Here is a 26,507-nt window from a genome sequence, read left to right as displayed (position 1 = left end):
TAACAGTAAACAGCCTAAGCATTCCCACTGTCTGTATTTCCATTTGACGTCAGTTGACATCACCCTGACTTCAGTGGAAGCCTTTGCTATTGTTAAAATTGTCTGAACCTCTGGCAAGTTTCGTGATTGATTTTTCTCCACTTTTATCAATCACGGCAGATAGCTTTTAGAAAATGAAGGTTCAAAAGAGGACCTACCGTAGGAGAAAGTGCATGAGCAATTTTTAGTTCCCTGTGAAGGCCAAGGCCAAGTCAGTTTCTTTCAATTCCACTAGTTTGATGTCTTCCAGGGAACATGTCATGAGTCCAAGGAAAAGAATCGAGAACGCTGCACAGGACATAGTTTTCACATCAGACTCCTTTCTGTTGGCCTATTGCTCCGTCCAAGATGGAAATGGCCCAGAAATTCATGAAAGGGAATAAGTAGGCTGTTCTAAGTACCCCTCTGAAGCTATTCAGAAATCAAAGCTAATGTTTCTAAGCTATTGTCGAAGCTATACTAACTTTTAAAAAGGAGATTTCTAGCTGGGAAAGGAGGAAAATAAACAGAGGGGGAAAACACTGAATAAATTGGGTCCTGGGAAGCAAAAGAACCAAGCTTTACTTACATGTGCTGTAAGTTGCTGTTTTTCAGGAATGCTTTATGAGCCACAGACTTTAATCCAGAATCCACAATGGTCCTAAGAAAGTACACAATGGCGTGAATGTTAGAACTAATGAACACCCGTCCCTCTGACTATTACAGAGCATAAAAAAGTTCTGACATAAAGTATGCAAGTTCTGAGTACTCACAGGTTTTTCAGTCCCACATAAGCTTCAAGATCATCTTCGTTGATGATTTCTAATCTTTTCTGATTTGCAATGTAACTGCAAAAAAAAAAAAAAGTGCAAACTCAAGACTCAATGCAGGCAATCCATAAAAATTAGGTAACTTTCATCCAACCTCATCAGACTGCTCAAGGTGATCCCTCCTCACCCACCTGGCCCCACCATTTACTTTAAATACAGCAAGGGGAGGAACACTGAGTGTGATCAAGGAGAAACCATGGTGGAGCAGGTTTCATATTCAATGACAGGACCATCAGGTTTCTTATTAAATTTTTATCACTCTTTCAACTAACAAGTTCAGTTTGCCTCTCCACTCAAGGTATCCCCTGGATACAGAGGTGAAAATAACTTACAAATGCATCCACTACCTCTCAAAAGCATTTCAATCTGTGACAGCCACAGGGATGCTGGAATCACCACACAAGACAAGTCACATCTGCTCTTACCTTCCAAGAGTAGCAGTCCCTCCTTCCTTTTACCTCCGGAAACACGGAAGCAGATTCCCCTCCCCCTTTCTCTATCTTCATCCCTTCTTCCCAACCCTCTCTTTTCCTGGCCCAGGATCCACTCTTTCTGCTTTTGTCAGTAATGAAATGAAATTTTGCTTTCAGGAGCCACATTTCACAAATTCCACATTGCCCTCATGTACTCTCTGTAAAGGGGCTTCCCACATGACGCTAGTGGTAAAGAGCCTGCCTGCCAAAGCAGGAGACTTAAGAGATGTGGCTTCGATCCCTGAGTTGGGAAGATTCCCCAGGAGGAGGGCATGGGAACCCACTCCAGTATTCTTGCCTGGAGAGTCCCATGGACAAAGGAGCCTGGCAGGCTACAGTCCATAGGGTCACAAAGAGTCAGACACGACTGAAGTGACCTAGCACATATGCACGCAGGCACGCACTCATTCTCTGTAGAAACCTCTTCCCCATCTGCCAGTCCTTCAAATACAGGAGTAGACAGGGAATGCTGGTTGCAGAGAGAGCTCCATCCCCTGGCCCTGATGACTGGCTTAGAAATGTGCTCTAACCTTGACTAGACTAATGAGAAGCTTCCCTAAAATCAAAAGATGAATGCTGTGACCATGCCTTTCTCTTTCTCTGGGATCTTAGCTGAAAGATTACACAGGCTTGGGGATTCCATGAGAAATATTTCTACCACAGGGAAAGGTAATGTTCAAGAAGGAAGTCAGCACACAGGAGGAAAGAGAGCTAAGAGATAAAAAGAGGGAGAACTCTGAAAATGCCACTTAAAGCCTTTGGATCCACTTGTCTCTGAGGTTAGTTTTCACTAATGAAAGTTTGATCTGAAATTTCTGTCACTTGCAACGAGTAAAATCACTGGTAATATAAACACAAAGCTATCAAACCTATTACCATGGAATTACCCTGTGCTGAAGTTATCTCAGCATCTGTCTATTCACTTTTCTTAGATCATGACCTCTTTCTGAAGATAGCTGGATCCTGTTTTATAATTCTTAACATGTACCATCATGGGGCTTCCCTTGTAGCTCAGTCAGTAAAGAATCTGCCTGCAACGCAGGAGACCCAGGTTCAATTCCTGGGTTGGGAAGATCCCCTGGAGAAGGAAATGGCAACCCACTCCAGTATTCTTGCCTGGAGAATCCTATGGACAGAGAAGCCTGGCAGGCTACAGTCCATGGGGTCGCAAGAGTTGGACACGACTTAGCAATTAAACCACCGCCACAACATGCACCATAGCATCTAACAAAGCACCATGTGCAAAGTAGGTCTTAAAGGATGAAGGATGGACAAATGGATGGATGGATAGAAGAATGAATGGGCAATATCTGGAGCTCCATAGACAATGCAGGAAGTTGTATTAGAATGGATTTTTCTTTCTTTTCCAAAACATTTAAGGTATATAACATCCCAATTAAGACACTGAAAACAAATACGTAACCCTACTGTTAACAACATTAATTAAATGAGAAAAATAATAGCCAATGAGGGAAAAGATATAGCATCTATAGGTCCCTTCTGCTCAATCCAAAAAAGGAAAAAAGATATCAAAATACATGGTAACTATTGGGACACCCATTTTTAGAAGATAAATGTTAGAAATAAAATAAAACACTTATTTTGAGAAAACAAACTTTAGAAATAAAATAAAAACGTTCTGAGAGAACCAAATCACACAAAAGAGAAATAATTTTAAAAGGACCCACATAAATTTGTCTCCTGTTACATAAGAAAGCAACATCAGGCAACGTCCAAGAAAGGGGAGCATCTTCTACTCAAAGGGCTTGGCTCTCCCCAATACCCGGGGCCTGGAACATAACAGACTTGCAGGAAGGATTCACTCCCTTTGCTTCTACTTCACACAGAAAGAAACATTTTCAGACTCCGCCATGATTACCAAACAACAAATTTTAACATTATGAGTTTTTATGAGATATTTCAAAATTACCACACTTTAGATATTTTTTTCCCCCAAGATTTTCAATCCACTAACATTTTCCAGTAAAAACCATAGTAACCTCCCTGTTCTAAGTCACTTCCCAATAAAAAACCACATTCCAGAGAGCCCTACATTTTAATACTTTTTTCATGCACTTGGCAGAAGAAAAGGACAAACAACGTAGGCAAGGTTTCCTTCAGGGTCACAACCAGGATTCCAGAGAACTTGTTCCCTCCTCACAGCTGAGCTAACACGGTGGCTGTCACTGTTCTTAAATCCTCAGATTCTTCAGCTCTCTCTGCCTGCCTCGTCACCGATAGCATCAGGGCTTGACACTCAGGAGGTATTTAATCAATGTGGCACAAAGCATTTATGTTTAACTTTTCCTGTAATTATTTATGCCCTTTATTTTATTCTTATTTCATTTTCATCAGATTTTCAATTTATAAACTCCCCACTTGTATTCAATAACATACAATAAGCTAAACATAAAAATGAAAAGCACTGAAGAAAGCAAAGCCAGGGCAGAGATGTCAGTGAAGCTAGGAATTGGGTTTAAAATGCATATTTTGGGTTAGCCAAAATGTTCATTGGGGTTTTTCTATACGAGCTAATGGAAAAACCAAATGAACATTTTGGCCAACCCAATATTTGCTGGAAAAGGACCACAAGCTTAATTCTAAGCTTTCCAGTGACCAATGCCCAGGAAGAGAAGAAAAGAAAGATACATTTACTCAATGGTAAATTCACAGTGATCATGAGATGAAAAATAAGTCAGATGTTAGGCAACACATAACTCTTCTTGAATCTAAGACAAGACAGAAGATTTTGCTGAAAACCATCAAAAAAAACCATGCGAAATTATGAAAAGTGGTCACTGGAGAATATTCTTCTACTGTGGAGGCAGTAATGCCCTGGATAAAGAACGGATTTTCCTCCTGGTCAAAATGGAAAAAAATCAACTGAAGAGCTGGATGAAAAAGTCAGCAAGTGCCCCTCTGGATGCCAAGAATTCCCTGTCGTAAGTTACCGTCTGCACAGATGCCCACAACACAGCTGCAGGCCAGAAACTGCTCATGAAATCTACCCCTTAAGAAACATTCTTTAGGTACCATTATGGAGGAATCATAGACTGGAAGCCAGTAAAGTTAATAACAAACAATTCACAGAGGGGAACACCAACAGTCCAGGAACATATGAAAAGCTGCTCACCCCTCAAGGAATCTGAAATGCAAACTAAAATAACATGGACTTACCATTCCTTTCCTGCTAGCTGGACACAATGTTTAAAATCTGACTATATAAAGCATTTCTAAGGATCAGTTATTTCTCTCACATTGCTTGGGGGAGCATTGCTCAGGGGACACAACCACTTTGAAGAGTAATTTGCCAGTATCCTAGAAAATCCTACATCACACGCTTTATAGAGTCCAGCAATTCCATTCTAGGTTTTCACCTGAGAACCACACAAGGAGACATATGCAAGAATATTCACTTGTAATACAGTCAGAATAAAAAGCTGGAAACTACCCAAGGGTCCATCAATTAAGAAACAATAAAATGAGGTACGTTAAATAAGCTGGATTGAACCAGATCGTCCTATTTGAGCAGAAAGAAATCTTCAGGCTAAGTGAGAAAAAAAAAATAAGCAAAATTTCAGACTGATATGTGCTTATAATATAAAACAATTAATGTGAACTTTTAAAAAGACACAGCAAGGTGGGGTGGAGGGATAAATTGGGAGACTGGGATTCACATATACACACTACTGTATATAAAATAGATAACTATTAAGTACAGAGAACTTTACTTAATACTCTGTAATGACCTATATGAGAAAAGAATCTAAAAAAGAGAGGATATATGTGTATGAATAACAGATTCGCTGTGGTGTACAGGAGAAAGCAACACAACACTGTAAATCAACCATACTCCAATAAAATTTTTTTTAAGCAAAACAATAAAATGACATAAAACAATACTACATAGTGAGGGGTATTTTTAAGGTATAAAAAGAAGAATGCAAGGACGGTCATCTTGGGAAAGGAGAATGGGTTTGGGTCAGGGATAAAGAAACAGAAACTGTAAAACTATTTTATTAAACTATTAAACTTTCTTTTCTTAAAAGAAAAATGTGTTTGTAACAAAAAAGACAAAAATATTAAAGTATCAGTTCTGAATATAAGCACGTGAAGTTACTGTTATGTTATTACACTTCTAGGAATTTTTTTAATGTATGAAGAAAAAAGAAAGTGGGAAGGAAGGGGAGGAAGGAAGGAAGGAAGGGAGAAAGGGGGGGGGGAAGAAAGAGGGAGAGACAGAGAAAGAGAAAGCCACAAGAGAAATGACCACAGGGAAGATGAACTCCGCGCTTCTCAGTTACTAGGTGACCAAACACACTTGGGCTCGAGTCCCTGGTTCCTTGGACTGCCCAAAACCAAACCTTCTAAAAGCCTTCTGCTCCCTGCCCCGGAGCTCCTGGATGGGACCAGAAGACTAAGGAGCAAGCTGGGCTGCCCCCTACTGGTGACTTTCACGTGCCTCCACCAGGCTCTTGGCAACACCAGGACTTCTGCCCTCTCTGTCACTAATCAGAAAAGCAGAAGCTACAAAGACTAACCTGGGGTTAAGAAGGAGGAGGAAGGGCCAGGCCAGGGCAGACAGCTGAGAGATGCATGGACAGGCAGCCAGGCAGACTCTCTTTTGAGAAAACCTTTTCCTGTCACTCCAGTCAAGGTGATGTCCAACTCTGAGGGCTCTTTACTGAGCCAAGCTTTGCTTAATAGAAGCTTCAAGAAGGGTTTCATTGTCAACAAAGCAGTGGAAAGGCCCAGCATTTTGCTACAGACCTTTCTCTCCCTGACAACCCCTAGCTCCTCTGGCCCGTGCCTACAGGTCTGGAAAGCTAAGGTCCCAGGGGCTTCAAAGCAGAAGCCCATGCCCCAGCATTCCCATGAATGCAGACAAGCTTTCCAGCTTCTGTCTTTCCAACCTGCAGATGCTGCTGCCTTAGCTCTCTCTCGTTTTAACTTTTTTATTTATATTGGAGTATATGATAAGGGTGAAAGAGAAGAGTGAAAAAGCTGGCTTAAAACTTAACATTCAAAAAGTGAAGATCATGGCATCCAGTCGCATCACTTTACAGCAAATAGACGGGGAAAAAGTGGAAGCAGTGACAGATTTTATTTTCTTGGGCTCCAACGTCACCATGGACAGTGACTGCAGTCATGAAATTAAATCGGAAGGCAAACTATGGCAAACCTAGACAGCATATTAAAAAGCAAAGATATCACTTTGGCGACAAAGGTCCATGTAGTCAAAGCTATGGTTTTTCCAGTAGTCATTAGGGATGTGAGAGTTGGACCATAAAGAAAGCTGAGCACTGAAGAATTGATACCTTCAAATTGTGGTGCTGGAGAAGACTCTTGAGAGTCCCTTGGACAACAAGGAGATCAGACTAGTCAAACCTAAAGAAAATCAACCCTGAATATTCACTGGAAGGACTGATGCTGAAGCTGAAACTCCAATACTTTGGCTGCTTGATGCAAAGAGCCAACTCATTAGAAAAGACCTTGATGCTGGGAAGGATTGAAGGCAAAAGGTGACGAGGGCAGCAGAGGATGAGATGGTTGGATGGCATCACTGACTCAATGGACGTGACTCTGAGTAAACTCCGGGAGCTACTGAAGGACAGGGAACCCTGGTGCACCGCAGTCTGTGATGTCACAGAGTCAGACACAACTTAGTGACTGAAAAACAACACCACCATAGCCGATTGACAATGCTGTGATAGTTTCAGGTAAACAGCAAGGCAATTCAGCCATACATACATATGTATCCATTCTCCCCTGAGCTCCCCTTTAAGGACAGTAGGCAGCCTTTGAATAGTGACAGAGACTTGGTGGATTTAGATGCTTAAATCTGATACCCCTTAAGGATTTCTCCCTTTTACCTCCTTGACCTCCAGGTCCCTCTGGCCCACCATCTGCAATATGTGCAAAATCTTCATTGGCCTTTGACCATCCTGTTTTGCCCAAATATGCCTTTCTCCTTGATCAAATCTATCTCTACAGCTCCTTCTTGGACCTCATATTAAAAGGGTTGTTTCCTACTGTTGATATTTACTTTCACTACATCCTACCTAGTGGTAGACCACTATCTACCACCCTAAAAGCTGGAACTTCTCAATGAATTCACCTAAAACTATTCTGTTGTTGTTTAGGCACTGTCTAACTCCTTTGCGACCCAATGGATTATAGCCCACCAGACTCCTCTGTCATTGAGATTTCCCAGGCAAGAATACTGGAGTGGATTGCCCTTTCCTTCTCCAGGGATCTTCCCCACCCAGGGATCAAACCCACATCTCCTGCATTGGCCGGTGGATTCTTTACCACTGAGCCACAAGGGAGCCCCAGAACTAATCTAGGCCCCTCCAATGTCTGAGATACTTCCTGACTTACAGGCAACATCAAAAAGGCTTTTTCACAATCAGAACGTTTTTATTCCATCAGTTGGCAAGCATTTTTTTTTAGCATTTATTTTCCTTCTTAACTTCATAATTAAGAATTAGAGGGAATGGAGATACACTTTGTACCCACCACAGTATTTTTCTACTAATCTATATAACTCTCCTAAAGTAAAGTCACTCAGTCGTATCTGACTCTTTGTGACCCCATGGACTGTAGCCTACCAGGCTACTCTGTCCATGGGATTTTCCAGGCATGAGTACTGGAGTGCAAGGGTTGCCATTTCCTTCTCCAGGGGATCTTCCAGACCCAGGGATCGAACCCGGGTCTCCAGCATTGCAGACACACGCTTTACCGTCTGAGCCACCCTTATCCCTGGATATATAACTCTCCTACTGAATTGTTAACTCCTCAAACGGAAGAGTGTTACCCATCAAACAGTTGCATGTCCATTTCCTAACTCAGAGCTGATTCTCATGGAATACTGGGTAACTTAAAGCAATCAATCTGACCTCCACATTCCCCATTAGAGTTTTTATTATCTCACTGGAATGACCAGACATATATACACCATAAACATTAAATGAAGATTGTGATAATAAGAGACTTCCCTGGTGGCACAATGGTGAAGAATCTGTCTGCCAATGCAGGAGACCCGGGTTCAACCCCTGGTTCTGGAAGATCCCATATGCTCCGGAGCAACTAAACCTGTGCATCACAACTACTGAGCCCAAGTTCTCAAGACGGAGAACAGTAACTACTGAAGCCCATGTGCAAGGCACAATCAAAAAAAAAAAAAAAAACTGTGATAACAGAAAATAAATTCATTTGTCATACAGAAAACAAGGACACAAAGTAATGACCAGAACAGAAGACAGCCAATTTTGAAAGCAAAATTTGTCCTATCAAGAAGCAAATTTAAATCACAAACATACAACCTAGTCAATCTAAATACTCATTAATTTTTCGTAAATGATAAAAACTAACTGCTCTCGGAAGAAGAGCATTCATTCGCCATCTCGGTCTCAGGAATGTTAAGGCTGGAAAGAATCTTCGGATCCAGCTGTTCTTGACCTTGAGGGGGTGATGCTCCTGAGGGTCAGTGCTCACTGCCACAGCATCTGATGAGCAGAAGAGATGTTTCTGGGCAGAAATGAAGCAGCTGCACCACAAGGGCATAGTGAAAGTACCTACAAGACACGACTGGCCAGTGAAGGCTTCCATAAGGTCAGTCCTTGAAGGGTCCCCAGAAAGTCAACAGGTAAAGAATGCAAACGTAAGCAAAGCCCACACTATTTGCCATTTTATTCTGTTTCATCACCAAAGCTTCTCCAGCCTCAATGTGACATCCAGGACCCTAGGCCTAACGAAAAGTTCATAGGTGGCTTTTCAGGGAAAAAAGAGAGCGAGTGAGAGAAATTTAGGAAAAATTCACAGAAACGTTTTTGAATTACAGTTTCCTAGAAAGGATACTCATCCCATTTGAAAATATTTCACATTGGCTTTAACAACCTATCAAATAATTCCTCCAGGCAACCTTTCCAAGTAACAAAGAGTGGTTTCTAATGCATCTTTTCTTCCTGTGTATTAGCTTAACAGCAGTATCACTCCAAAGTAAAATATCCCTTTACTTTAGACTTTGTTTGGAGAAGGAAATGGCAATCCACTCCAGTATCATTGCCTGGAGAATCCCCATGGACAGAGGCACCTGGCTGGCTACAAGTCCACGGGATCACAAAGAGTCGGACATAGACTGTGCTAGCTAAACTGTACTTTGGCAATATATCAAGAAGAAATAGAAAGAGCAGTGAATATTTCTAATGGTCACTCCTCAAAATGGAATCATTTCCCAATACTCTGGCCACCCCCATCCCACCCCACCACATAAATAAGTCATTAAGCTAACAAAAGTAGATAAACTCAAAATTCACAAGAGACTGTGATATGAGCTAAGGCTTACAGCCATGGGGTGAGGCATTTCAACTCTGATCGGATCCTTTCTGCCATAAGCTATCCATGACAGGTAATAAGATAGTGCTTTTTTTTTTTTTTAATTGCCCCTTGGGCTTCCTGGTGGTCCAGTAGTTAGGAATCCACCTTCCAAAGTAGGGGACACTGGTTTGATTCCTGGTTCAGGAAGACCCCACATACCATGGGGCAACCAAGCCCCTGCACCACAATTATTGAGCCTGTGCTCTAGAGCCCAGGAGCCACAGCTACTGAAGCCGCGTGCCCCAGAGCCCATGCTCTACAACAAGAGAAACCACCACAATGAGAAGCCCACACACCACAACTAGAGAGGAGCCCCCACTCTCTGAAACTAGAGAAAACCCGCATGAAGCGATGAAGACCCAGTGCGGCCAAAAATAAATAAATAAATAGTTAAATAACTGCCCTTGTTCCCTGAATCCACAATAGGGTGGCTTTAGTTTCTCAGCAAACTGCTAAGAAGGAGCTTTGAAGATCAGTCCATGATGAGCCAAAGCAGGATTCGAAAGAAGACTTTCTCACTCCTTCAATCCAATCTTCACAGAGGGTCCACTACCCCACCTGTGACAACATGAATGCAGAGAATACCAAGTAAGCAGGCTCAGAACCTGAATTCCAACAGCCAGTCTAATAGCACAAGCTAATTAGCATCAGCACGCCTATGTTTTTGACCAAGGGCATAGAAGTAGCCCCAGTAATTCTTCTTGATAGAATGCTGTGTGCCGGACACTGGGGTATCCATGGGTGTCTCACTTAACTTAGCAAAGCTACCAGAAAAGCACTATGATTTTTTTTCCTGCTTTTTGAAAGAGGAAACCAAGGCCCAAGCTTGCCAGGTCACATCCCCAAGATCCCAAATCTACCTGCCTCTGAATTCTGAGCCCAGAACCACTGTACAGCACTACTAGGACCATTAACTTGTAAATCCTTCACCTATAACAAGAAATAATTTCTAAAGTTTCTACAAAATGGTCCTTTGCAAATAATCACAGCCTGAAAACAACAGTCAATGAAAAGGAATGAGGACATTTTATAGGATGCTCTCATGTATTATATCTACATAGAAGTAACAGGAGATAAATAAAATATCTTCTCAGATTTTACACAATGCCAAGCTCTGAGAACTGCAGCTTCCTAGAATAGCCTAAATTCCTTGGGAACTTAAGAATTCAAGTGCCTGTGGAGAGCATGTAGAGAAAACAAAACCCTCCTACACTGCTGGGGGGAATGCAAATTAGTGCAGCCACTATGGAAAAGAGTATGGAGGTTCCTTAAAAAACTAAAAATAGAGCTACCATATGTTCCTGCATTCCCACTCCTAGATATACACCCTGAAGAGACAAAAGATCTAATTCAAAAAGATACATGCACCCCAATGTTCATAGCGGCACTATTTGCAATCACTAAGACATGGAAACTAACTAAGTGTCCACTAGCAGATAAATGGACAAAGACTTTAAATATATATATATATATATACACACATAAACACACACACACACACACACACACATACACATATATATATATATGTAGGGAGGCTTCCCACATGCCACTAGTGGTAAAAACCCACTTACCAATGCAGGAGACATAAGAGATGTGGGTTCGATCCCTGAGTTGTGAAGACTCCTGGAGAAGGAAATGGCAACCCACTCCAGCATTCTTGCCTAGAGAATCCCACGGACACAGGAGCCGAGCAGGCTACAGTCCATGGGGTCGCAAAGAGTCCGACACAACTGAGCAACTAACACTGTTCACTTTCCCAGGTGGCTCAGTGTTAAAGAATCTGCCTAATGCAGGAGACACGGGAGATTCGGGTTTGATCACTGTCGGGAAGATGCCCTAGAAAAGGAAGTGGCAACCCACTTCAGTCTTCTTGCCCGGGAAATCCCATGAATGGAAGAGCCTGGTGGGCTACAATCCATGGAGTCACGAAGAGTCGGACAGGACTAAACAACTGAGCATGTGTGCATGCATATATATATATGGGCTATTACTCAGCCATACAAAAGAATGAAATAATGCCATTTTCAGCAATATGGATGGACCTAGAGATTATTATACTAAGTGAAGTCTGACAGAGGAAGACAAATATTGTGATATCACTTATATGTGGAACCTTAAAAATAATACAAATGAATGTATATACAAAACAGAAACAAACTCACAGACACAGAAGACAAACTTATGGTTAACAAAACAGAAGAGGAGAGGGATAAATTAGGAGTAGGGGATTAACAGATGTACATTACCCTATATAAAATAAATGACAGAAATTTACTGTATAGCACAGGGAACTATAGGCAACATCTTGTAACAAACTATTAATATAATGGAAGAGAATTGGGAAAATATAATAAAGATATACATATATATATGAATAACCAAATCACTTTGCTGCACACCTGAGACTAATACAATATTGTAAATCAACCATATTTTTTGAAATCCAAGTGCCTGGAAAATAATGTGCAGTGCGAGGGAACTACACTACCCTTGTGTAAACAGGCCCCACTAGCTTCACCTCTCACCAGTTGTATGACCTTGGGCAAGTCCCTACACCTCAGTCTCCTTGTTTATAAAACAGAATAATAAGAGTACCTGCCTCAGGGAGTTGTTGGAACAGTGAGAAATCTGCCCAAGCACATATGAGGAACTCAATTAATGCTAATTATTAACAATGAGCAGAAGCCTGGGGCCCAGGGGCCAGCTTGGTCACTAGCTGATGAAATGAATCTCAACCTACCTCCAGTGCCCACATCCATGCAGGTGGAAATTTGGGCTTGATAATATCTCAGTTCCCTTCAGCACTCAAATTATAAGAAAAACCTCAGCAACATATCACGAAGGAAAAATACCTTGGGTTTCTCTCTGAGTATTTATATAGCACTTTTCTTATCCATCTCTATCAGTGGAGTGATTACCAAAAAGAAACACTGCACTTTGTGACCAGAAAAATTAATTACGGAAAAACACCTTAGAGCTGAATTTCTACCTAAAACATATCAGTCTCTAGCAGAAAAATATAAATTTGACTTAAGCTAAATAATAGCCTCCTATGAAAATTTAGGATTAGACCTCAGCCTACAAATAATGTGTCATGTAAACCTTATACCGGAGGGTGAGAAGAGTGTCAACATCATTAAAACAAATAAATTCTGTTTTTAGCTGCTAGCTTTCCAAAATGGAAAGATTTCCCATTTAAAAAATTCTGAATTTCCATATTCTGTTATAGATCCAGAAGGTCTTTCAAACTAGACTAGCATTTCTTTCTGGCAACCTTCAACAGCGAGCATTGCCGCTGGGGGTCTGGGGCACATTTCCAGTTGGTCACAGTCCATCCTCAGCTATTTCACTGGCCCATGGAATGATTTAATGACACCTGATTTAATTCTTGCTTGTAATTTCCTCTGAGACGTCAAACTTCCAACTCTTCTCCTACACTGGTATGTCATCTCCATGCCCAGAGATCCTTAAAATGAGTCTTATCAGTTAAAATGACACAGAGATCACAATAAAAATACCTCTTGTTTGTAAAGAAGTTACTTCTACCTGTTCCAGAACCTTTAGAAACTTCTTCTGCTGTTAGAAAAACGTAACTAAAATGGACACAGACATAAGCCAAGTATAACTTTATATTGTTCTTGGTAGAAGGGTAGAAAATCCCCAAGAGGAGCAAGAGATATGTTTTTCCTGACCAAAAAAAAAAAAAAAAATGGTTTTTCTTCCCACTAATTTATTTACTATTTCACATTAGTTTTCAGATCTTTTGATAGATCATAATAACCTTCCATAGCAAACCGGAGGAGACAAGTAACTAAAATGTGTACCATGACACAGTTTCGCCACGTCAGATGAACAGCTCTGGGACAGAAATGGTCCTGATACAGAACTGCTATCAAGAAAGAGGCGTAAGTGATACTGGAGCCAAAATTTTTATTTCAGACAGGTGTACTCTAATATTGGTCGATGTGAAAGTGAAAGTGTTAGCTGCTCAGTCTTGTCTGATTCTTTGCGACCCCCTGGACTGTAGCCCGCCAGGCTCCTCTGTCCATGGAATTCTCCAGGCAAGAATACTAGAGTGGGTAACCATCCCCTTTTCCAGGGGATCTTCCTGACCAAGGGATCAAATCCAGTTCTCTTGCATTGCAGGAGGATTCTTTACCATCTGAGCCACCAGGGAAGCCCTTGGTCAATATGAAACCACCAGGAATACAAGTCAGCTCACTGGGTCACTCAGGGTACACTCTTCAGTTAATTTATCCTGGCAGACCCATGAGAGGCCGTCCTTCTCAAGGGTGGGGGCACCCAGGAGCCTGAGAGGACTTTTTGTCTGGCTGGGAAGCCGTCTGGTCACACCTGCTCTGAACAGTTTCCAGGCTAAAACCATCTCTGCTGGGCTCTGTGGGTGGATCTCTGTGGTCTCGATCAAGCATCTGTCCACGTTCCGAGGCTGTCCCAGCACTGCTTCCCTAGGCAAGCCTGGACCTGCCTGCTGGTACCTCGGCAGCTCATCTTGTCCGCAGACAGGGTGGCTTCCACCTGGGTGGGCACACAAGTTGGGCTGCTTGGTCTCGTGAAAGGATGTCAGCCCCACCATCTGTTTGTCTGGCTTCCAAAGAGAATGAATCCGGCTTTAACCAGGAACAGAGTCAAGCTCTAGTCAGAGGGGACAACTTCAGATCATCTGCAGTCCTGCTTCCAGCCTTGCCTGGCTCAGCAAAAGGGATGAGGGGATGGGTAACTAAGATCCTGCATTGCTTCAGTTTTATAATTACAGTACTGGGAGATGAAATTCTTGGACCATTTTAGTGTCCTTGCAGAACTGATGCCCTTGTCATTGCCCCCAACTTTCACTGACTTTCTCAGTAAGAAGAAAATGAAATCTGCACTTTTCATAAGAGCTGTGAATTGCATCACTCATATTCCCTGTAAAAGAAACTCTTTTCAGAACAGACTGCCAGACAAAGCTCTGTTCCTGCAGAATTAGTAGGCATTCTCCCCGCTAATAATGAGCTTCTCTTACACTGCCAAGAAGTTGAGGACAAATGTTGTGCTCAGTTACAGCAACTATATCAACCGTTAAGAGTTAGTTGCAGTTCTTGTCTCTTTTTTTTTCCTCACTCCTCTCTCTCATTTTTATCTTATTAACCTTATTGTGTAAAATAATCATCAGTTATTCAAATACTAGTGATAAGTTGATTAATTGTGACATTTCTTATATTCATTACTCAATATGTGGTTGCCATTATGATCAGTATGCTGGTACAACAGGGTCATTTTATAGTTTTCAAAAGATGAACTAGAAAATCACTTAATCCACGATTTTTTGTGTGTTTCAAAGTGACTGTTTACAAAAAGTAAAATCTTGCAATTCCAATTCAACACAAAATTATCTTTTTTCCAGATTATCTCTTTTCCTCTTTTCCCATTATTTCGGGTCAATCAAGCTTTCATTGACAAATAGTGTAAAAAAAAACTTCCGATGATTAGCCCAGGACTTAAGAATTCTAAAAAGCATTCATGTCAGCACAAATCACAGCATAGCACACTTTTGAAAGCTCCTGGCTTCCGATCAGGTCAAATCATTCCACAGGAAGAGAATTTGGGGAACTGATATTTCTGCTCTAACTTCCAGATAGATCAAACGTGGCACAGGGGGAAATGAGAACCAAGCATAATGTCAAGAAAAAAGAATGATTCAAGTGGTAAAATTTTAGAATTTCTGTGAAGGTCTGTTTTGATATTGGCACAATTTTTCGGCCCACTTTATAGGCTGTGGGAGTAAGATGAATGATAGAATGTGAAAAACACTTCCAATTTTGCCTTCACCGGTTTCACGTCACATGCGAACCTTTAGTGGCTTTTATAGAAGGTTAGAGATTATTTTCTTTGGAGTTAAACTACAAAGATACTGGTGAAAAGGGATTCTAGTCATAATTGGCCATGTGAAGTCACAATAAAGAGAAGCCATTTTACAGAAAAGAAATGTGAGTGCATCAAAAAGTCCCAAACAAATCTCTTGTAGAAACGTTTAATTCAAGGAATATATTATAGCTAGAAAAGATGCATATTTTGGAGGTACCTAGAGAATCAAATACATGGAGATGGAAAGTAGAATGCTAGTTGGGGGAGGGGAATGGGCAGTTGTCATTCAACAGGTATAGAATTTCAGTTTTGCAGATGAAAAGAGTTGTGGATTTGAATAGTTGTGTTGGTTGCACAATAATGTGAATGTACTTAAGGACACATACTGTACATTTTAAATATGGTAAGATGATAAATTCTACTATGTGTATTTTACCAGAATTTTAAAACAAAGAAAAAGAGAAGGTATATATTCTGTAAAGGTCTTGCAATTAAAAATGAGAAAGACAGTAAAAAGAGAAAATGCAATACAAATTGATTGATAACCTCCAGAGACCATGGGAACTGTTGCAAACAATCTCATAGATAAAATGGACCAGGACTATTGGAGAAAACAAAGTTTCAGAACCAAGATCATGACCTGAGTCACAGGAGCTAAATCTGACCCATCACTGCTCAGCACGCAAATGTCCAGTATCCCAATCAGCTGAGCGCACCAAGATGGAACCATGTACGCCAGGGAAAGGGTATACAGAGGCTCCAATAAGGAGAACCAGCACCCTTTTACATCCATGCTCCTAAACCCGGCAACTTTCCAGTGCCACACTCAAGTCAGATTCTTCTGCTTTTCTGTACTTCCCAAGACCTATAGCGTCTACTCTCCTTCAAAGCACAATTGAGGATAGCCACACAATAAAAATAAAAACAAAAATAAATAAATAAAATAAAAACAGACAGCCAAGCTCTAACTATGTGTTATGCATAGGTACAATCATTTTACATGCATCAGCTCATTTTCACCTCACAGAAACCCCATGAGAAAGGTTCTATTATTATCTCCTTTTACAGATGGGGAAACTGAGAGAGCGAGGCCTCTATTTAACTAGTCCAAAGTAGCAGGGGCAGACGAATCTCAGAATAAGGCTCTGAACCCTCCAAGTCATCCTGCCTCATAACCTCTGTGATTCCCAACACAAACTTCCAAAGAAAAGGAAATATTAATTTGTTGATCCATCTAAGCATTGCTATTGACACATGATTTTTCAATTTGGAAAAAATATATAATGAGAAAAGAAACATTTTAGGCACAGTTTTCACAATTCCAGAATCCTCCTAGGGTACCTTTAAAAAGAATTATCCAACCCTAAAGAGCAGAGACATTACTTTGTCAACAAAGGTCCGTCTAGTCAAGGCTATGGTTTTTCCAGTAGTCATGTATGGATGTAAGAGTTGGACTATAAAGAAAGCTGAGCACTGAAGAATGGATGCTTTTGAACTGTGGTATTGGAGAAGACTCTTGAGAGTCCCTTGGACTGCAAGGAGATCCAACCAGTCCATCCTAAAGGAGATCAGTCCTGGGTGTTCATTGGAAGGACTGATGCTGAAGCTGAAACTCCAATACTTTGGCAACCTGATGCGAAGAGCTGACTCATTTGAAAAGACCCTGATGCTGGGAAAGGTTGAAGGCAGGAGGAGAAGGGGATGACAGAGGATGAGATGGTTGGATGGCATCACCGACTCAACGGACATGAGTTTGGGTGGACTCCGGGAGTTGGTGATGGACAGGGAGGCCTGGTGTGCTGAGGCTCATGGGGTCACAAAGAGTTGGACTTGACTGAGTGACTGAACTAAACTGAAAGAGCTGAATAATTCTTAAAATAGTACATTCAGATCTAGAACTTTCAGGAGCAATAATAAAATCTGTATGGGGAAGAGAGAAAAGTGGAAACCTGCAGCTACTGATGTTTAACTTCTGGGACAGATTCCCCATTAACTTCTGGGGACAGAGTCTATGCTTTGCTGTTCTGTCTGTGTCTGCAATATCACAAAGCTTGTAGGAACACAAGTTGGGGGGGGGGAGAGAATCCTGCACAGTTGTTCTTGGAAACATGGATCCCCATGCTTGAGAATTCCCTTGAAGAGAGGTGAGGGTACTGCAATGGGCCGAGCAGTCTGGAGAGCCTGACCACCCCTCTGTATGTGTGTGTATTAGTCACCCAGTCACGGGACTGCACCACTCTTTTTGACGCCATGGACTGTAGCCTGCTAGGCTCCTCTGTCCATGGGATTCTCCAAGCAAGAACACTGAAGTGGGTTGCCATTCCCTCCTCCAGGGGATCTTCCTGACTCAGGGATTGAACCCGTATCTCTTGGATTGCGGGTGGATTCTTCACCATCTGAACCACCAGGGAAGGCCACCCGTCTGTATCAGGTCAGTTCAGTTCAGTTCAGTTCAGTTGCTCAGTCGTGTCCAACTCTTTGTAACCCCATGAACTGCAGCTCACCAGGCCTCCCTGTCCATCACCAACTCCCAGAGTTTACCCAAACCCATGTCCATTGAGTCGGTGATGCCATCCAACCATCTCACCCTCTGTCGACCCCTTCTCCTCTTGCCCTCAATCTTTCCCAGCATCGGGGTCTTTTCAAATGAGTCAGCTCTTCACATCAGGTGGCCAAAGTATTGGAGTTTCAGCTTCAACATCAATCATGACTGCATGGATCACAACAAACTTTGGAAAATTCTGAAAGAGATGGGAATACCAGACCACCTGACCTGCCTCTTGAGAAATCCGTATGCAGGTCAGGAAGCAACAGTTAGAACTGGACATGGAACAACAGACTGGTTCCAAATAGGAAAGTGAGTATGTCAAGGCTGTATATTGTCACCTTGCTTATTTAACTTATATGCAGAGAACATCATGAGAAATGCTGGGCTGGATGAAGCACAAGCTGGAATCAAGATTGCCAGGAGAAATATCAATAACCTCAGGTACGCAGATGACATAACCCTTAAGGCCGAAAGTGAAGAAGAACTAAAGAGCCTCTTGATGAAAGTGAAAGAGGAGAGTGAAAAAGTAGGCTTAAAGCTCAACATTCAGAAAACTAAGATAAAAAAAAAGAAAGAAAAGAAAACTAAGATCATGGCATCTGGTCCCCTCTGTATGCTCCTATGCAAAAGCTCTGTACTTCCTCTATTCTACAGCACATAATGGCTCAAAACTACCATGAAGTCAAGGTCAGATCCATAAGGCAAAGACCCAGACAGCCTTGTCCCTGGGCCCCTTAGCTCTAGGCAGTGGGCCCTGGCATGTCAGAGGCCCTCACTCTGGTCCTCCTCCATATGAGGCAGCAGGATACTCCCGCCTGGAAATCACACCTGCCCTTCTTGACCTAGTAGGACCTCAGAATTTTCTACCCAAAGACCCTAAAGCCCATTCCCCGGGCCTGTGCAGGCCTTTCTGTGGGTCTGTCCTCCTGTTGCAGATGAGCATGTTCCTAGGCACAACTCTGTCTGTGTGTGTGTCTGTGTGTCTGTGTGTGTGTTGGTGGGGGTGGGAGGGTCCAAGGTTGCTGTCTGTGGTGCTATTGATGAGTTCAGTTGTGTAGGACAATGATCTGACTGGGGACCTACAACAAGCCATATAAACCGGAGGAGCTGGCCTAGGTCTTATTACCTAGGACCCAGAAAACTACCTGGTGGGAGAACATAGTCAAACCATATTTGTTGATTAACTAATTGACTAGATGAATGAATAAATGGATCAATCAAGCAATCAATCCATGTATAAACAGTCAATGCCTATCCTCCATTTCAGGTATCTGCTGGAAAAAATAACTTCGTCAACAGAATGTCTATGGCGCACTGAACTGTACATGTATAGATATTAATCTACAATAAAAGGAGAGTGCTGACAGACTGGACTCTAGGGTAGGCTGGCGTAAATAAAAGGTTCAGCAATGCTTTCAAGTCACCAGGCAGTTAAGCTCTAGGAAAGTTCTGGAGTTTTTGTTTTTTTTTTTTTTTTTAATGAGAAAGCAATTCCCTGAGAAAATAAATGAGATGGCAAAGAAGTTAAGCCCCAGAGGGCCACCTGGGTTTACCATGAGAGTCAGTGACTCAACCAAAAATAAGACTTTTCTCTTAAGAGTTTTATGCTCGTTCCATAATGACCATTCCTTTTTAAGTTTAAATTTCAAAATACACGAGTCTAAACTATTTTCATTTGTTATGTATATTATGAACATACTGCATCGTGTAAACATAAATAAATGGATGTTATTTATCTCAAGGGAGAATTATCTCTTTGGATTATTCAACACAATCTGTTCACCTATATTCTTCCCCACTCTATTTTTAGAAGACTTGCAAATCTCATGTCTATCAGTTGCTTTGTGATCAGTTTTGCAAACAACCATCAAAATGTCTAAGATGACTGATAATGTCAATTATTATAAATATAAATGAAGCACCATGAAATATTACAGGATCAGCCCAACGCACCCTGATTGCAAAGGTGCAAAAGGACGTGCAACAGGTGCTTCATTAAACTGACATACTGTTCACACCCCTGACAAATGCACAGCCTCTACCATCCACACTACAAGGATAAATCACATCTGAAATTTCACACCAGAGTCGCTTTTTAAGTGAAGCGCCATAAATGCAGTCGCAGGGAAAACTGCATTTGATCCACAGGGATATCCATTATTAGCTATTATACAACAGAAAAGGCACAAATCTTCCTCATTAGACCCATGTGTTCATTGGAGATCGAATTTCCCTAATATGACTCTTCTTTCCTGGATTTACCCCTGTTGTTGAGCTGATTGGTTCTGCATCTCTCTTCATCTGCTTACATTCACCCTCCATCTCTTCCCTGTCTCTCCTTCCTGCTGGACACATAATAATCCTGTCTCATCAAAGCTCTTCCTTTCTTCCTTTCCAATGATGCTGTGTCTACGATGAATTGATTTCTTACTGTGCAGGAACCAGCATAGTGCTATTTAATTCCATAAAGGTTATTTATTTAAACAAACATCTTAACCTGATGACTTTATGAAAATCATGTCTAGAAATGTACACACTGACAGCCCAAAGAACAACTTTATAAATACTCTCATTTGGAATTCTAAAAGATAGATTTGTAGGGGATACACATGTGTGTGTGTGTGTGTGTGTGTGTGTGTGTGTGTGTGTATCCTTGTGTCTGTAGACAATAGGGAGATCTAGGACACTGTGCTAGGGAAGAACAATAAACAAGATCCACGTGGTCCCTGTCTCCCTGATGGCTCAGACAGAAAAGAATCTGCCTGCGGTTCAGGAGACCCAGGTTTGATTCTTGGGTCAAGAAGATCCCCTGGAGAAGGGAATGGCTATCCACTCCAGTATTCTTGCCTGAAGAATCCCACGGAGAGAGGAGCCTGGCGGGCTACAGTCGATGAGGTCCCAAAGAGTTGGACTGAGTGCCTAAAACTACTTCATACTATAAGAGGGCATACAGACTGGTAGGTAGGCCTGCATTTACTATATTAAGTGACCTATGATGGGGTTGGGAAACACTGGGTGGGGGCTGTAAAAGCACTTGGTAGAGACATATAGCCCAGAGGAAGAGAGGCAGAGGAGGTTAGTCAGAGGCAGGAGCCATGAGAATGGTATTCCCGGCAGAGAGGACAGCCAGTGTGAAGCCTTGGAGGTGAGTGAGACTATAACTCCATAGGGCAATTTAAAACTCAGGGAGACTGCATCATCCTATTAAAGAATGGGAGAGGAAAAAAATGAGGCTTGAGAAACGTGCTTGAATTAGAGGGTGCAGGGCTTTTATGACTTATTAAGAAATTATGAGATTTTAATATACAAATATAAATGTTGTCTTAATTTAAAACATCGATATTATGTGGGGGGAGCTAGGAAAGCAGTTCCTAAAATGCATATGGAAAAATTAGCATGTAAGAATAATCCTGAAAATTCTGAAAGTAATTTATGAGTAAGACTAATACAAGTAGAAAACACATAAATATATGTGAAACTTCAGAAGATAAAAAGTTTAGTGCTAGTATGTAAACAGACAAACTGTTTAACAGAAGAGGATAGATCCCAAAATAAGCCAAAACACAAAGATGATCTTTATACTTAACCGTATCAGAATTCATTTAAAATTTAAGTATTTAATTTAAAATTGTTATTTAAATTAGTGAGGGAAAAGTTGAATAATATAATCAATGGTGTCAGGAGACCTGATAGACTGATTAGCTATCTTGAAACAGTTGTTTTTACTACTTCACATTTTATATTTTAAAAATCCAGATAGAGAAATGAAGCATGAAATAGTAAAGGTAAAAGAAGAAAATATAGGAGACTTATTTTATACTCCTATAGAAGGAAAGACTCTTTTTAGCCACATTTACAATACAGAAGTCATAAGGAAATAATAAATTTTACTACAAAAACATTTAATTCTGTGTTACCAAAAACTATGATCAACATCAGAAGACAAGCAAAACATTAGACAAAGCATAAATTTTCTTATTGCTAAATAGATTTTAGGAATCAATTTTTTGAAAAGGTCACCAATCCAATAGAAAAAGAAAATGCCTAAGGGATATACAGTTCACAGAAAAAGAAGTACAAATGGCTTGTTGTGTGTTAGTGGCTCAGTCTTGCCTGACTTTTTGCGACCCCATGGACTCTAGCCCACCAGGATCCTCTGTCCATGGGATTCTCCAGGCAAGGATACTGGAGTGGTTTGCTATTTCCTTCTCTCCAGGGGATCTTCCCAACCCAAGGATTGAATCCAGGTCTCCTGCACTGCAGGCAGATTCTTTACCAACTGAGCTACTTACATATATATATAAAGATTTTTAACAAATCATAATTAAAGAATTGCGAAATAAAGTGATGATGCTACACTATTTCCCAGAAATGTGATTGACAAAGGTCAAAGGTTTTGATAACAAACAGTATCAGCTTGGCTGTAGAAAAACAGGTGCTTCCAGTTTGGGTGGCAGAATAAAACGATGTGATCTTTTTGCAAGACAACTTGGCAATATCTATCAAATCACAAATGTCATGCACATGCCCCTGTAATTCAAACTCTAGAGACGTTTCCTATAGATAAAATTATGCAAGTGTGAAAGAACTTGAACGCAGGGTGTCCAAGTAAAAATTAGTCCAATGAAATCTATTCCTCAATGACTACTGTGTGAATGTGAAAAATAAGGTTGCAGTACATATGCCGATGCATGCATGCTTGCTAAGTCCCTTCAGTCAGATCCAACTATTTGGGACCTTACGGACAGTACCTCGCCAGGTTTGTCTGTCCATAGGATTCTCCAGGCAAGTACACTGGAGTGGATTGCCATGCCCTCCTCCAGGGGCTCTTCCTGACCCAGGGATGGAACCCACATCTCCTGTGGCTTCTGCATTGCAGGCGGTTTCTTGAGTCACCAGGGAAGTCCCACATATGCTGATACAGAAACATTTTTAAGATACACTGTTAAGTAAAAAAATACTAAAATGTAGACAGTTATATACATATATATGTATACATAAACGTACATATGTATATACATACCCACATATGTGAGTAGACTCATATGCTTGAGTAGACTACTTCTAAAAGCAGGCACACAAACTAAAATCAAAGTTTCTACTGGAGAAAGAGACATAGGGATTGGCCAGTTGGAACCCATGATGGAAGAGAGACTAACTTTTTGGGATATACTTCTTTATACTGTTTATATCTCTTAAAACATTCAAATATTAATTTTAAAAAACTAATTATGAATAAAAGTCCATATAATAGCGTTAATGCATTTCAAAGAAAAAAAATGTGCAAAATCACTTTAAAGACTCAGAAGGGCTCCCAGGCTTGAGCAAGTCTTGGCTAAAGGCACTAACCTTTCTAAAGAAAGAACGTGTCAGTCAGAATTGGTGCTGGGCAGTGAATAAAGGCGAGAGAAAGGAGTGTCCATCCAGGGGACACAGGCCTGGGCCAAAGTACTTCAAGTTCTGCATTCCCCTTTGTAAAGGCTCTCCCATTATGGAGATGGATGCCTCAGGCAAGCTTAACTTAATGCCATTTAACATTTTAAATGCAGAATTAAGTGCCCTTGCTCTAATTCCAAGATCACCAAGCAAGCTTCCAGTTAATAATTTGTTCTCTTTTATAGATCTGCTGGTGTAGAAAGCAACTGTTATGCTGACTGTATGTCTGAATCTATGTGACAGTTATATGTTTTACTGTATAGCAATATAGTAATAATCTGGTTTTGTTTTAACCTAAAAAACCACAACTTTGGGCTTTATTTTAAGAGACATGGGGAGCCATGGGGTGATTAGAAGCAATGACATAAGGTCAGCATTTTGGAAAGCCCACTCCAACATAGTGTGGTGTATGGATACAAGGAGGGTAAGACTGCAGACCAGAATGCCACATAGGAAGCTGCTGCATTTTAAGCAAAAAATGACGGTGGTTTTGAGTTAACTATTTGGTTGTATAAGTATTTGTTTGATGTTTCTTACTCCTCCCAGACTGCAAGCTTGGTAAGGAAAAGAAACTAGGTCAGTCTTGCTTGCAACCATATCCCAAGTACTTAGCATGACACAGAGTAGATCCCAGTTAGTATCTGTTGGAAGCAAGAATAAATGAATGAGGGAATCTGGACAGTAGAGATAAAAAGAATTAAAAAGAATTAGACAAATATAAAAAATATTTAGAGAAGTGAATTGACAAGATAACTGAATGAATACAGGGGTTAAGGAGTGGGAGGAGCCAAGGTTTTGCCATGCAAAACAAAACATTTTGACCAAGTGGGCAGTGGCGCCATTCATTAAGGTAGGGAACACTGGAAATGGGTTTGGGGTGACCATGATGATTTAATTTGGAAATGTCAAGCGTGATGCACTATGACATATCCAAGAAGGATGTTCAGTAGACAGATGACCCAAAGGTCATCACTATAGTTGATGGGGACAATTATTAGGACATCAGGAGAATGCAGAAGGCAACAGAAGTCATAAGTGAGGGTGACATAGCTCAGGAAGAGAAGCAGCCCTAGGACAAAAGCTGAAGGGACATCGACTTTAAGGAGAAAAGCAGAGAAAAGGAAGCCTTTAAGTAAGAAGACTGCCCCCAGCCAGATGGTTAGGGAGAAAATGAGAAAACCTCATTGACACCAAGGCCAAAAAAAAGAATGCTTCAGGAGGGAGTGAGAAATGAGGCCAAGTTCTGCTAAGAAGCAAATAAGAGAAGGGCAGAGAAATTTGCCTTAGATTAGTTCTATGAAGGTCTTTGGGATGCAGTGGAGAGCAAGTTTGATGAAGCAGTGGATTGAGATTGGATTCAGAGGGGAGGAAACAGACAAAATGCAGACCAGACTTCCAAGATCAGGAGTCAAAGAAAAAGAGAAAAGGGCCAAGACTAAAGGGACCTGGAAGGAGAAGAAGGGGACAGAGCTAAAGGAAAAGTTTTCTAAGATGGAAGGGACCCAGTCCTGCTTAAATTCTGACACTGACAAGAGGAAGAGACTGAAAATTCAGACTGGAGAGGGCAAGTCATCAACAGAGAAAATTAAAGGGGATGGGTTCTGTCATAGAGGGGGAGTGATTAGTTTTAGCTAAAAACACTCCTGCCCTTCCCATGTACTGGAAGGGAAAGGTTGGTTTCAGATACAGGCAGTGTGTCCATATGGAATATAAGTGGATAAAGCCACAAGAACATCACAATATTGACAGAGAAAAAATAACCAAACTCAGCTGGGCTGTTGTCATCATAGAAAGCAGGCATGCGGATTGCTCACATCCCGTCTACACGTCCACGCCTCCCACTATTAACAATGAAAAGTATGCACATTTGGGAGGAAACACCCTCTGTAATTGGTCCCAGGTCTGGCTGAAGCTGAAAACAATCGCCACGTAAATGTGGGTTTTAGCCTCATGTGCACTGGCTGTCCTTATCACATTATATTAAAATTATATCTCTCTCTCTCCCACTATGTATAAGCTACTCAGAGGCTTCTTGACTCAGTAAAGTACCTAATGTGTCTGTAGCATCACCAGTGTCCTCAATAAACACTAGGTAAACTGAACTAATGTTTGCATGAAGTTTGACTTAGATGACAGGCGGCCCACATGACGATCAGGAAACGTGGTAAACTATTCCAGCCAGGATGAAAATGAAACTTGGTGGAGGCAGAAAGATGAAAGCTGATTTCAGGCAAGCTCCTGCTTAGGGGGTCATGGAAGGTGAAGAGTGGCAAAAAGGCAAGCCAATTAGAGATCCTTCTGGAGCAGCAACCACAGAAATGGACCAAGAGTGGACTGAAAAGGTCAGAACACACACACATGGTAGCAGGTATTCTGAGCAGATGGAAACGGGTGGATTAGCTGATGCAGTTGCCCAAAAGTGCAGGTAGACAGTGCATGTTAAAAACACTAACCTCCGGGGGTGGGGGGGAGATAGCTGTTTTAACGGGTGGGAAACCTTGGGAGCACTGCCACACAGGCTGGCAAGGAGAAGGTAATCTGCAAAGCCATCTAACCTGAACCAAAGCAGTTAACCTAGAGAAACTCACAGATGGGACTCTGTTCTTTAAGATACCTAGAGACCTGGAGCAAGATCTAGGTTAGCCCTGGAGGAGGAGGCAAGGGTGAATTCCAGAACAGAACAGAAAAGACTGGCACCTGTGGCTGCCTGACTCAGAATCACAGAATTTTTTAGAGATTAGCATCCAACTAAGCCCAACCTTCAGTTTCAGGATGAGGGAACTGGCTGATGAGATTAAATGGTTCATCCAGGATCCTGAGTTCTGAAACTGTCAGAGTGTGGACTTGAACCCCAACTCCCATCTCCCCATCCAGTTACCCAGGGTCCTTTACGCTGCTCCCTCTCTGAGTGAGTTGACCTTGGCAGGCCAGTTTCAGTTGGAACCATGGTGGTTAATC

The 26,507-nt window shown here is 41.4% G+C and overlaps 1 protein-coding gene across 10 annotated transcripts in view; it reads right to left on the bottom strand.

Annotated features, from left to right (window-relative positions):
• NTRK2 (neurotrophic receptor tyrosine kinase 2) overlaps positions 1 to 26,507 on the bottom strand; it is a 388,663-nt gene that overhangs the window by 350,244 nt on the left and 11,912 nt on the right. For all 10 annotated transcript variants that reach the window (XM_043453247.1, XM_043453252.1, XM_043453254.1 and 7 more), the window contains 2 exons: positions 792 to 866; positions 608 to 679 (listed from right to left, as the gene is read on the bottom strand). In XM_043453247.1, coding sequence (XP_043309182.1) covers positions 608 to 679; positions 792 to 866 — 147 coding nt within the window. The remainder of the gene's footprint in view (positions 1 to 607; positions 680 to 791; positions 867 to 26,507) is intronic.

This window comes from Cervus canadensis, chromosome 30 (assembly GCF_019320065.1).
Source record: "Cervus canadensis isolate Bull #8, Minnesota chromosome 30, ASM1932006v1, whole genome shotgun sequence".
NCBI classification, from domain to species: Eukaryota; Metazoa; Chordata; class Mammalia; order Artiodactyla; family Cervidae; genus Cervus; species Cervus canadensis.
This window is presented reverse-complemented; position numbering and strand designations above follow the sequence as displayed.